General features: G+C 54.2%; 3 protein-coding genes across 3 annotated transcripts; 2 read left to right on the top strand and 1 right to left on the bottom strand.

Moving 5' to 3' along the window:
- Window positions 1-6: 6 nt before the first annotated feature.
- SCP_1100170 (hypothetical protein) lies at window positions 7-1,233 on the top strand (the record flags this gene model as incomplete). The annotated part of the gene is made up of 8 exons (XM_027762454.1): window positions 7-46; window positions 112-138; window positions 202-207; window positions 271-341; window positions 394-574; window positions 946-1,028; window positions 1,094-1,127; window positions 1,184-1,233. 8 exons carry the CDS (start codon window positions 7-9, stop codon window positions 1,231-1,233), a joined length of 492 nt encoding a protein of 163 aa, XP_027618255.1.
- Window positions 1,234-2,684: 1,451 nt separating this feature from the next.
- SCP_1100160 (hypothetical protein) lies at window positions 2,685-10,194 on the top strand (the record flags this gene model as incomplete). Its single annotated transcript, XM_027762453.1, has 9 exons — window positions 2,685-2,849; window positions 2,901-4,185; window positions 4,237-4,433; window positions 4,488-5,111; window positions 7,250-7,270; window positions 7,327-7,770; window positions 7,822-9,097; window positions 9,149-9,345; window positions 9,400-10,194. 9 exons carry the CDS (start codon window positions 2,685-2,687, stop codon window positions 10,192-10,194), a joined length of 5,004 nt encoding a protein of 1,667 aa, XP_027618254.1.
- Window positions 10,195-10,960: 766 nt separating this feature from the next.
- Window positions 10,961-12,622, bottom strand: SCP_1100150 (predicted protein; the record flags this gene model as incomplete). Its single annotated transcript, XM_027762452.1, has 2 exons — window positions 10,961-12,559; window positions 12,608-12,622. 2 exons carry the CDS (start codon window positions 12,620-12,622, stop codon window positions 10,961-10,963), a joined length of 1,614 nt encoding a protein of 537 aa, XP_027618253.1.
- Between the last annotated feature and the right edge of the window lie 259 nt (window positions 12,623-12,881).

Genomic DNA, 12,881 nt, shown 5'->3' with positions numbered 1-12,881 from the left:
TGCGCAATGCTGATCATCACGCTCCTATTTTCCTCGGTGCAGCGCCGTGAGTGTTTTCCCCCTCCTCCTTCCCTCCCCGCACCGCAACCTGACGCGTCTTCTCCCGCGCAGAGACCTGGGTCCCGTTCTTCGACGACGGTGCGTGCCCGCTCTCACGTCCTCGTTGTATTCGCGGTTGCTGACCCCCCGCGTGCGCTGCAGTCCATGGTAAGCCGCCCCCCCCCCCCGTGTGCGCGCGTGTGCGCTTGCTGATCCACCGCCGGCGGGCAGCGATCATCTTCCTCGCGCCCATCTCGTGCTTCGACCAGGTGCTCGCCGAGGACCGGAGCGTCAACCGCCTCGTGCGTCCCCCCCCTCCCTTGCTGATATACTAATTGCGGATGCGGCGTGCAGGAGGACTCGGTGCTGCTGTGGAAGGCGGTGTGCGCGAACAAGCTGCTGGCGCGCGTGGACCTGGTGCTCTTCCTGAACAAGTGCGACATCCTCGCCGCGAAGCTCGCTGCGGGCGTGCGCCTCGCCAAGTATGTGCGCAATTTTGGGGAGCGCGCGAACGAGCGGGACGTGGTTGAGAAGTGTGCGTTTTTGCGTTCGTTTTCTTTATTTGGTGTGTGTGTGTGTGTGTGTGTGTGCTGTTTGGGTTTTTTCTGTTCCCTTTGGGCACGCCGGGTGAACGACCGTGCGGGGTTGCTGTCGATCGCGTTTTTTGCGTGCAGCCAGCCCCATCTCTCGCGGATCTGTAGAGGTCTCGAAGTTATCGCCCGGCGACGTTCGCCCGCTTCGTTCCCCCTTCTGGCCCACCGAGCCCGCATGCGGTCGGGAAGCGGCAGTGTCCATCGCAGTTTCGTATGCATCCCATGCGCGCTGCTCATCTCTCGTATCGCCGGGGCCGGGCCCCTTTCTGTTTCTCCCCCGAGTGCGCTGCTGATGAGTGCGGTTTCGTTGCAGACTTTAGGAGCAAGTTCATGGCGATCCACCGGGAGTACTCGCCTGTGCCGCGCAAGTTTTATGGGTTCTGCACGAGCGTGACGGTGAGCGTCTTCTCCGGGTTCCCCCCCCTCTTGAAGCTTGAGTGTCGCGCTGACACGCTGCGTAGGACTCGACGACGACGGGCGGGATCATCGCGAGCGGTGCGTGTCTGAGGGTGTCTAATACCTTTTTTTTGACCTGTTTCGGATGCGTGCAGTGCGGGATATGGTCGTCCGCGAGCACCTCCGCGCGTCGAAGCTCATGTGAGCTGGGCTGAGCGCCGATAGTCTCACCCGGACCGAACGCGACGAGTGACGAGATATGATATGAGATGATTTTACGGGATTGTATACCTTATATGACCATACCCCCGCCCCCCGCTCCGAATCCTGCCAACCGCCGCCGCCGACGACTCTCTGGCGTACCCCGTCTTCCCGTCCGCGATTATCCGCATCCGCATCCTACATCTTCTGTTCTGCTTGATTTTTTATATGCTAGATTTTACGTTAGACCCTGCGTTATGCTGCCCGCCTCTGTCTCTGTATCTGTCTCTGCCGTGGTACTGTTGTTTGTTTGTGATCGTGTTGTAGTTTGTGTGTAATTTACGGGTCTACGAAAAGGGGTGTGCGAATCGGCGAGTCGTGTGAGCGCCCGACATGATGCATGACGGGCGATGCGTGTGAGATAATTAACATTGTCTCAAAAGCATCCATGGACCCCCAAAGTATACGTTCCGCGGCGCCACAGGCTACTTGCCACACACGAAAGGTGATTCGGGGATAGTCAAACCTGTCCCCCAGGTGACTCAGCTACCAGTCGCTGCACAGTTGAACGTTAAACGTTTGTCCACACCCGTGCAGCGCGATGGACATTTGCTGTTCGTTATACAATTCTGTCTCTGCAATCCGCCTCCATCGACAGATTGTCCGAGGCCTTTGCCCGTCGTGCAAACGATCCTGCGCCAACCCTCGATCTGGTGATCGCTGTCCGCGCCCGATCTGCCCGTCTCCGATCGTGTTCCCTCTGCGATCAGCGTCCGTGCGCAAACGCAAAGGATAGGGCAGCGAAGTAAGTGGTGGATACGCATCGCCGCAGCCGGGGTGTAAAGAGGCTGTGTAGGTGGAGTCGTATTTTTTCGTTGTCTTTGCAGTGGATACGTACGTGCATAGGGCCGTAGAAAGTAGAATAACATTTCTGGATTTAGCTGGCAATTCTCTCAGTTAGCCTTGTGCCTCAAGCGGACACTTCGGACGAACCGGAAGATGCCAGTGGGGGCCAAACAGTGCGTGATGTTCGGTTCCTTGCCAACTGACGGCCGGGTTAATGTCCGACAAGACCTCAAACCAGATCCGGCCCGCGGCAGGAGGTCCAAGCTTGAACATGTGAGAAAACTAAACACCTGTAATGCATTTATGCGTGCAAAATCCCTTGTGCTGCGGGCTATAGTTTAGAACACTCGAGCTAGCGTTTGAGTAGATCTCCTTGTAGTTTTCAAGTTAGCCCCGGAATGATGGTGCTGCGGTCACGTGTGTGTTCGACTCAACGCCACCTGTGGCGGTTCAATATTGAACGTTGAACCCTCAGGCCTCAGTTCGCATCGCGCAAATCCCGAAACAAAGCTTGCCCCTTAGCCCTGCCGTATTAAATCTTCCAGGTCGCAAACATTCGCCACCAAGCAAGATAAAGCGCTGGAACTGAGGGACGCTCTTGGCAAGGAGATGGCTGGAGTCGGACGCGTCTTCGAGATCCCGGTCAAGGCGTTTATGAACGAGTTCGTTCCTGGGCCTCATCTGACCTTCTCCAAGAAAGATACTGGCAAGTGGAAGGGTAAATTTAAGGCAGTGAAATCGAAGAAAAAGGAGGCAGAAATCTACCCTGATTTCGTGAGCGTTTCCTCTGTTCCTGATTTACAGATTCGCTGACTATATATTCAGTGTGAAACTGTGAACTTCATCTTAGGCAAAGCCAATTGCAGGCCTCTCATTGCGTGCGACACTGCAGACTGGCCTGATAAGACCGAGGGCATGGCCAAATTGATGGGCCACAGCTCCAAGGTACGGCCCAGCATATCAATTTATCAAAATACTCCCGAGGCGGCTAGAGACTATGTGCTCAGTAATGCAGAGCTCGAGGGGTTCCTTTGCTCAAAGCATCGGAAAAGACAATTGGCAAGGGTCTCGTGGCAGCATCTGTGCGTACCAATCGAACTCAAGATCGATCATACATTGTCAGCGTTCGAGTTTCTGGAACCCGAGAAAAATTCGCCCGTTCGAAGCGAGGACACCATGGAACAAATCGCGGATTACGTCTCGAGGATTCTCCTTGCCCAGCACCGCGAATTCTGTCTTATGGTCTATATCTTCAAATCTCTTGCGCGCCTGGTGCGGTGGGACCGTGTTGGGGCGATTGTGTCCGAGCCATTCAGCTACGTGAAGGGTCGCGCATTGCAGACTTTTTTCTACAGAGTGGGCCACATGTCGGATGCTGAGCTTGGATATGACCCGACTGTAGTTGCTGCTACGCCCGCGGAGGTAAAGCTCATGACTAGTTGCAGGGACAAGCTGAACGACTACCACAAGCAATGTCTCGACGAAGTGATGTCACCAAATTGCCATATACACAAAGTCACAGTCTATGCGAAGGACCTTGTCGACAGCGAGGCCCTGCGCAAGGCTGCTAGGTCTACTGCCGATTCAGCATCTGGGTCCGATTCCGATTCACCCTCTTTCTCCTGCTCCGCATCTGTTAATGACAACTCTATGCCTGCTTCAGAGGTCCTCCCTGCTTCCAATACCCCTCTTAGCTCTGATGACATGACCATAGCGAAACCTGTACGGCATTTCCTAATCGGACGCCCGCAATTTGCGGCCCGTTCGCCTACAGGCCGTGCTACACGGAGATATATGGCGTACGACATGGAAACGGGAAGGCTGGTGTTCTTGAAGGATACGTGGCGGCCCAACTCGTCGAAGACACACCCGGAGCGTGAGGTATATGAACGTCTGTACAAGCATGATGTCTCGAACATCGCGACTCTTCTGTGTGGTGGCGACGTCGGCTCAACTAGAAACAAGCCACAGCGGACGCGCACGCAAGAGTCCGGCGGATCGCTTCTAGGTCGGATCCATTACCGGCTGGTCGTGAAGGAAGTTGGTCGTCCATTCGACGACCACAAAGACTGTGAGGAGATGATTCGGGTAATTTATTGTGCGCTTGATGGTACGTTGAACATCAATCTATGTGTATATATTCTCATCTTCTGCCTTGCAGCTCGCTGTCAGGCTTGGGAGAAGGCTCGTGTACTGCATCGAGATGTGAGCATTGGCAATATCTTGGCCGATGAGGATCCCGATGATCCAGGGTATGGGGTTGGTCCAGGGTCTATCAAAGGGTTTTTGAATGACTTGGACCTCTGCAAATATGAGGACGAGTTGGATAGCGGCGGGACTCCCCAGAAGACGCGTTCAGTGGGTTTGACTTTATTGCAGAGTGTCGTGTGCGGGCTAACATCACTCCCCTAGGGAACGTGGCAATTCATGTCAGCATTACTACTTCAATTCCCGAAAAAGCGCCACGAAGTTTCGGATGATCTGGAGTCGTTTATGCACGTCGTGAACTGGCTGGCCCTGAAATGGTATCGGCACCGTCTCCGTCTAACAACAACGCTGCAGCAACATATCGCTGATACTTACAATAAGCGGTCCCTTTTTGATGGCTACGATGTGGGTGGGCACCAAAAACTCCAACAGATACGGATCGGCGAAGTGCCTTTTATGTTGTCCGTCAAGGGTGGGCTCAGCAGCCTTCTCGAGAAGCTCATGGAGCTTTGCCATGAACATTACAAGACTGTCGATATGGCCGCTCTCAGACTCCGGAAAACCCAACCCGAAACGCCTCAGCCGGTTCCGCGACAACGACGCAAAAGAATCTTTAACCTCAGGCTACAACTAGAGGAATCGGACCTTGAGGACTCGTCCCCTGTTACACCGGTGGCTGATAAGCGCACGGCGGGTGACTCAAAGGTCCCCCGCGCAACTTTGTCGACTCACCGACTGATTATGGACGCCTTTGCAGACGTTCTCGAGGACAGTGCTTATGAATGGGTGACAGACAAGATCGAGAATCAATTCGCCTCATTCGGTCCTGTACGAAATTCTGTCTCTGTTGGATAGAGACCCGCTCTATGCGTCGCACGGTGGACTCTGGAGCTGGTTCTGTTCTGGAATCGGTGCCAGAGGAGGTGGAGTAGGGGCTGTGGGTTTTGCGGTGGTCCAGGTGTCAAGGTTCGCCGGACATTCAGGAAGTTCGGAGCTGGTATCCTCGTTCGCTTAGCCTCATTGTTATTGTTAGCTTTGATTGCCATGTATGCCTCCCTGCTGTTTTGTCTAAGGAACCTTCTGTAGTTGCCAGGAGTGAATATATGTCGATGCTATCTCAGTCCAACAGCAACAACGTGCTATGCTTCCAAGCGCCTCTAAGCATCCATGGTTTCCCGCTGATAAGACAGTGAGACGCTGTGTATTGGCTATAGTACCCTAGGCACAGACATGTCAAGCGCTTGAGTCCCAATGTTAAATAAAATGGATATACAATAAGCTACGCAATGCGATGCGATCTAAGTAATATTGGTAGTACCATACACAACAACCTCGCCCTATGCATGAACAAGGAAGGGGTTGAACATCTTCCGCCAATTCGATTTTACCTGCAGAGGCGGAACGAACGTGTTACTGTACCGATTATAAGTGATTGCGCAGTGTATCGTGTAATGTGTGATGTGCTGCTGAGTCGGTGATGGAGCATTGAAGCGCCGACGAAGTGAAGTGACATGAAGTGGATCCAGAATGATATGGAGCAGGATGCCAATACGGGATTAAAAATGAATGTAATGCCGAGTGTAGTAACCCTAGGGGCACGGTCCATGACTGAGTCGGCGAGCTAAGCTGTAGCGGATTGCGGGTCGTGTTACCAATCTGCCAGTGTTTGACCCAGATCTGTGATCGCTGTCCGCGCCCGATCTGCCTGTCTCCGATCGTGTTTCTTCTGCGATAGTGTCCGAGCAGCTGTATATTTCACGCAAACTCGATGGGTTTCGGGGGTAGTGAAATATGTAGTAGATACACGTCGTCGCAGCCGGAGTGTAAAGAGGTTGTGTAGCCGGGCTCATATTTTCCCGTTGTCTTTCTGACTGCTGCCGCAGTGCCGCTTTGGCTGAGGTGGTCTTGTCATTTGGACGATAATGCCGAGCGCGAGAACGCCTATCGATTTCTCGTTTGCTGGCATTGTCCTTGTGCATCAAGTGGGCCCTTCAGATGAACTGGAAGATGTCGATGGGGGCCAAGCCCGGGGTAGTATCGTTTTGCAACAGGCCTAGATTGCCTAGTCGCGCAATTTTGTGTTCTGCTGCGCCGAATATCTGAAAAAAAAACAGAGAATAGATGTCCGTAACCCCAAATGTCTTGTCCGTGCAACTTGAATATACAACTCCGGCGGGGCTTGGAAGGGGTGACTTGCATTCAGACGTGACAGATTCAGCACACTTGCACGCAAAGGAGTCTGCGTTTGGTCTTGTGATCGCGCAATATGAGGAGAAGAAATCGAAAGTGCCGCAGAAGGTGCTTCAGACGTTGTATATTCAGTGTGAAGAAGTTTGAGGCAAATTGGCCTTGATTTGAGGGTAGGTAGCGGAGATGCAATCACAATTGCATTACCGGAGTAACAATAGTACTCGAGGAGGCCCACCAAGCCGAACTCAAACTAGATCTGGTTTGCTGCAGGAAGTCGGAACAATCGTGTGAGAAAACTTTTAAAAAAATGTCGATCTCTAAGGCATTTATACGGATGTTCCCAAAAAATCTCCAGATGACTCACTGTGTCATCTCGCTTGAGCGGAGACGTGCGAAATCACTGGCGCTGCAGGCATCATAGTGCAGCAAAACACCCAAGTTCGTGCTCGAGTGGGTCCCCACGTAATTCTAGTCTCTGTAAATATTTGCATGGAGTTCGATTCAAACGCACAACAGACTTTGTAGCGAACTTCAAATTGCTGCCGCGGTCACGTGCATGTTCGACTCAACGCCAGTGGCGGCCTCAAGTTCAATATTGAACCCTAGGGAGAACCAGTCATTTTACTTTTCAGGAAGTGGCTGTGCGGCTGTTCATTCATCAAACCGGATTAGGCCGTTACATTGAGGTGAGCATATTGGGACTTTTGACTCTGATGGCCTCAGAGGCTGAGAACAATGGAGAATCCTGCGTGGCCTCAGGTGTCGGCGATATATAGGCCGCATCCTCATTTCGAACCGTACGTTCCTCCTTTCCTCAATGCCTCGTTATCGTTCACAGCGAGAATCTCGACAGGCTACTGTATCGAATTCTAAGGCTACTGCGTCGAATTCTAAGGCTACTGCGTCGAATTCTAAGGCTACTCCCTCGAATTCTAAGGCTACTCCCTCGAATTCTAAGGCTGCTGCAGCCGACGAACCTGGACCACCGCCCACTACCCCTCCTCTCCGACCTGAACCCTCAGCGCAGGACGTCCCGGAGATCAAGTCGACCCCCCGTAGTGGTAAACCTTCCAGTCGGCAACAATTCTCCGCCAAGCAGGATACAGTGTTGGCATTGAGGTTGGCTCTTGGCGACGAGATGGCGGAACGCGTCTTCGAGATCCCGGTAGAGAAATTTATGGACGAGTTCGTTCCCGGACGGAATTGGACTCTGCCTAGGAAAGAAACGGGCAAGTGGAAGAGTAAATTCAAAGACGTGGACCAGATTACAAAGGAATCACTAATGTATCCTGGTTTCGTGAGCACTTCCCCTTTTCATGTTCAACAGATCCACTGAGTATATATTCAGTGCGAAGCTGTGAACTTAGTGTTAAACAAGTTCAGGGCCAACCGTCTCATCGCGCGGGACACGGCAGACTGGGGTGATAAGACCGAAGACGGGGCGAAACTGATGGGCCCCAGTTCTGTAGTGCGACCGGATGTGTCAATCTATCGAAATACTCCGGAAGCGGTTAGGGACTACGAGCTCACTGCTGCAGATGTCGAGGGGAGCAAGTGCGCGAAGGATCGACATAAACATCTGGCCAGGGTCTGCTGGCAGCGCCTGTGCATCCCAATCGAGCTCAAGATTGATCATACATTGTCAGCGTTCGAGTTTCTGAAACCCGAGAAGAAATCACCTGTCCGGAGTGTCAATGCGATGGGTCAAATTGCGGATTACGCGTCGAAGGTTCTCCTTGCCCAGCACCGGGAATTCTGCTTTATGGTGTATGTCTACAGATATTCTGCGCGCCTGGTGCGGTGGGACCGGGTCGGGGCGATTGTGTCGGAGCCATTCAATTACGTGACGGATGGCACATTGCAGACGTTCATCTACAGAGTGGGACACATGTCGCATGCTCAGCTTGGATATGATCCGACTGTTGTTGCTGCTACACCGGCGGAGGTCTCGCTCATGGCTAGTTGCAGGGGCAGGCTGAACGATTACCACCAGCAATGTCTGGCCGAAGCGATGTCGCCAAAGTGGCCTATATACAAAGTCGCATTTTATGCGAAGGACCTCGTGGATAGTGAGGCCCTGCGCAAGGATGCTAGATCTGCTGGCCAATCCATGCCCACTTCCAATTCTACTCCCCAGTCTCCTTCTGACTCTGCATCCCTCGATGATAGCGCCGCGCTTCCCTCAGAGGCTTCCAATTCCTCTCTTCACCCTGATAACACGTCCACGTCGGAGCCTGTACGATATTTCCTCATCGGTCGCCCACGATTTGCGGCGCACTCACCTACGGGCCGTGCTACACGAGGATATGTGGCCTACGACATGGAAACGGGAAGACTGGCATTCCTAAAGGATACATGGCGGCCCGACTCGTCGAAGATACATCCGGAGCGCGAGGTATACGAACGTCTGTACAAGCATGATGTCTCGAACATTGCGACTCTTCTGTGTGGTGGTGACGTCGGCCAAACTAGCGACCATCTACAGCGGACGCGCACGCAAGAGTTCGGTGGATCGTTGCTTGGTCGGATCCATTACCGGCTGGTGGTGAAGGAAGTTGGTCGTCCATTGGACGACCACGAAGACTCTGAGGAGATGATTGGGGTAATTTATTGCGCACTTGATGGTACGTTGAAGGTTAATCTATGTGTATATATGCTCATCCTTTGCCTTATAGCTCACTGTCAAGCTTGGGAGAAGGCTCATGTACTACATCGAGATGTGAGCATTGGCAATATCTTGGCCGATGAAGATCCCGATGATCCAGGGTATCACGGGGTTGGTGAAAGGCTTATCAAAGGGTTTTTGAATGACTGGGACCTCTGCAAATATGAGGACGAGTTGGATAGCGGGCCTACCCAGAAGACGCGTTCCGTGAGTTTGACTATACTGAGTAGTGTCTGGTATGGGCTGACGCTGCTCTCCCAGGGAACGTGGCAATTCATGTCAGCATTACTACTTCAATTCCCGAGAAAACGCTACGAAGTCTCGGACGATCTGGAATCGTTTATGCACGTCGTGAACTGGCTGGCCCTGAAATGGTACCGGCACAGTCTCCGTACAGACGATTCACTGCAGAAACATATCGCTGATACCTATGATCAGTGGTCCCGTGTCGATGGCTACGACCTGGGTGGGCACGAAAAACTCCAGCAGATAGAGATCGGCAGAGTACCTTTCATATTGTCCGTCAAGGGTGGGCTCAGCAGCCTTCTCGAGAAGCTCATGGAGCTTTGCCATGAGCATTACAAGACTGTCGACATGGCCGCTCTCAAACTCCGGAAAGCCCAACCCGAAACGCCTCAGCCGGCTCCGCTACGACGGCGCAGAAGAATTATGAACCTACAACTAGAGGAATCGGACCCTGAGGACTTGTCGCCTGTTGCCCCGGCGGCCGACTCACTCGTCCCCCGCGCAACTTTGTCGACTCACCGACTGATTAAGGGCGCGTTTACGGTCGTTCTCAAGGATAGCGCTTATGAATGGGTAACAGACAAGGTCGATAATCAATTCGCCTCATTCGCTCCTGTACGAAATTCTGTTTCGGTTGGGTCTAGAGAAAGCAAAGGCAAGTCTTGCAACTCTTTTCTCGGAGAGCGGCCTAAGCGGGCACGGAAAACACCATCCACCCATACACGCAGTATGGAGACCCGCTCTATGCGTCGCATGGTGGACTCTGGACTTGGTTCTGTTCTCCCATCCGTGCCAGAGGAGGTGGAGTAGAGGATGTGGATTTTGCAGTGGTCCAGGTATCAAGGTTCGCCGGATGTTCAGGAAATTCGGAGCTGGTATCCTCATTCATCTAGCCTCATTGTTATTGTTAGCTTTGATCCTCACGTATGCTTCCCTGCTGTCTTGTCCGAGGAACCTTCACGTTGTGCAGTTGCCAGGAATGAATATATATTGGGTGCTATTTGAGTCCAACAGAGCAAGGTGCTAGGCTTCCTAGCGCCTCTAGGCACCCATGGTTTCCGGTTGTTATGAGACCGTGAGACACGGTGTATTGGCTATAACACCCCAGGTCTGTGTGCAGAGACATGTCAAGTGCTTGAGTCCCAATGTTAAATAAAATGGATATACAGTAAGCTACGCAATGCGATGCGATCTAAGTAATATTGGTAGTACCATACACAACAACCTCGCCCCTATGCATGAACAAGGGGTCGAACATCTTCCGCCAATTCGATTTTACCTGCAGACGCGGAACGAACGTGTTACTGTACCGATTATAAGTGATTGTGCAGTGTATCGTGTAATGTGTGATGTGCTGATGAGTCGGCGATGAAGCTTTGCAGCGCCGACGAAGTGAAGTGACGTGAAGTGGATCCAGAACGATATGAAGCAGGATACCGATACAGTATTAAAAATGAGTGTAATGCCGAGTGTTGGAACCCTAGAGTGCATGATCCATGATTGAGTCAAGTCAAGGCGTGAAGAGTCTCGCGGAAAGGAAGGCTGGCGTCGTTGCTGTAAGTGAAATGTGTCGCGGCTACGACCGCCTCCCGAGGCCCGTCCATCCACGTGGGATGCCAGTGCGCCTCTTCGCCGGTCTCTCGAAGCCGGGCGCACCGAGGGCGGCCCACGCATATGCATGCTGGCCCTCATCCATGGACCCGCGCCGCGTTCGCCAGTGTCCGCCGACGATATCATCGTCCTCGTCATCCCGCACGCCACCGCGACTAGGCGGACGCCGTCCCGTGTGCAGGTGTTTCCGGAGGCTCTGGATCGAGTACTGGCGCTTCGGGGGCACGAGAATGCGTGCGAGGTCAAGTTCGCCTTCGTCGTCGTCGTCGTCGTCATCTTCTTCTTCTTCCTCTTCGTCCTCTCGATTCTCGATGACACTTTCCGCGCCTGCCCGCGGTACGAGCAAGCGCCCGCGGTCTACCCACTGCAAGCCCCACAACTCGTTCTCGATATGCGTGCTTGCGAGTATCGGCACGCCACCCTTACCCTGGCGCCTCTTGCTTGAGTGTGGCGGGTCGCGGAAGGATCCGAAAGATGTGCGCCCCCTGACGCGCGACGACGAACGTGACGCGGGCGCAGAGCGACACATCACCTGCGCGGTACTCACCGCGCCGGGGGCGGTCTCGCTGCGCTGCAGGTATGCTGAGAGCCCTCGGGGAAGCCCCGACGCGCGACCCACCGCCGGGTGATTCGTACGGTCGGACAGTGTGAACTTGCTGCTTCGCGCCCGCTCATCTCGGGACGAGGACGGGACTGGCCCGCCCATGTGAGCGCGTCCGGTGTCCGAACCGAGCACGGCTTTCGATATGGATTCGAACCACCGCGCAGGAAGAGCGGGCGGTGCGCGTTCGTCCAGACATACTGACCGACGGTCGGCAGAGCTCTCACACGTCAATGGCAGGCGCTGCCTCGGGATGTTAGGCGCGGATACCATGTGTCTGAGGTACCCACGCGCTGCAGAGACTTGCGCATACGTGCGAAGCGTGTCCGACGCGGAGGCGCGGGGGCGTAGTGACTGTGAAGTGGTTTGAATAACTCGCGGGGGCGCGTCCGTCCCCATGTGGCTCGCCGTGCGGCCACTCGAGTGAGCAGACCGGTAGCTGTGCAAGGACGCGAGTGTGGTGGAAGATGGAGAGGATGAAATCAGCAATTTCCCCTTGTTGTGGCTATAGTCCGTCCTGCTGCTTCGGTGGCCCAGCGGCGAGGGCGGAGTCCAACTCTGGTTCTCTTCGGCTACGGGCTCACCTATCTCAGAGTTACCCGCCACGACTGCGTCTTCGCCGGGCGAGTCCTCGCCCTTGCCCGCGCCGGGTATCCACCCAGCAAGAAAACCCACGACGGCGTCCACGCCGCCGCGCACGCTCCCCCGCCGGCCTTCCTCAGCACGCTCGGCCTCTGGAGTAAAGATCCGCGTCTCTTTGTATCCTGCCTCCCGCAGGAGGTCTTCAAGTCGCTCGTACGTCTTGGACGTCCCCCGCCGGTGCAACGGGACGCGTCCGGGCTCGCCGAGCGCGAGTGAGGACGGGTAGCGCGACGCGGGGCGTCCGCGAGGGGACGGGGTAGATGGCGGTTCTCCCGAAGGTGATGTTTCATGCGAGAGTGAGACTGTTGGAGATGATGTCCGCTACGAACAACCGTGAGTGGGCTCACGGAGTGGCCGGGATGAACATACCTTTGCTTGCCGCATTCTGGTGGAATTGCAGGCGTTGGTGTTCAGCGCAGACATAACCACTCCTGTCCTCGCCGACTAGGCGATGTTTGTCGTCGTGTTCGTCGTCGTCCAGGGGTAGGTGGGCAAATTATGGAGATGGGGAATGCTGAAGGCGAAAGAGGGAAATATGGGGCATTCTTACCTCCCCGATTTGGCGTAATTATATAATGCTCTCCCACATGTCATCCCCAGTTGGGGTCAAGAAACCATTCGGCCGCCTTGTTGCTTAACTCTT

The sequence above is a fragment of the Sparassis crispa genome, assembly GCF_003851025.1.
Source record: "Sparassis crispa DNA, contig_000011F, whole genome shotgun sequence".
NCBI lineage: Eukaryota > Fungi > Basidiomycota > Agaricomycetes > Polyporales > Sparassidaceae > Sparassis > Sparassis crispa.
The sequence above is the reverse complement of the archived record's forward strand: the minus strand, read 5'-3'. Positions and strand labels throughout refer to the sequence as shown.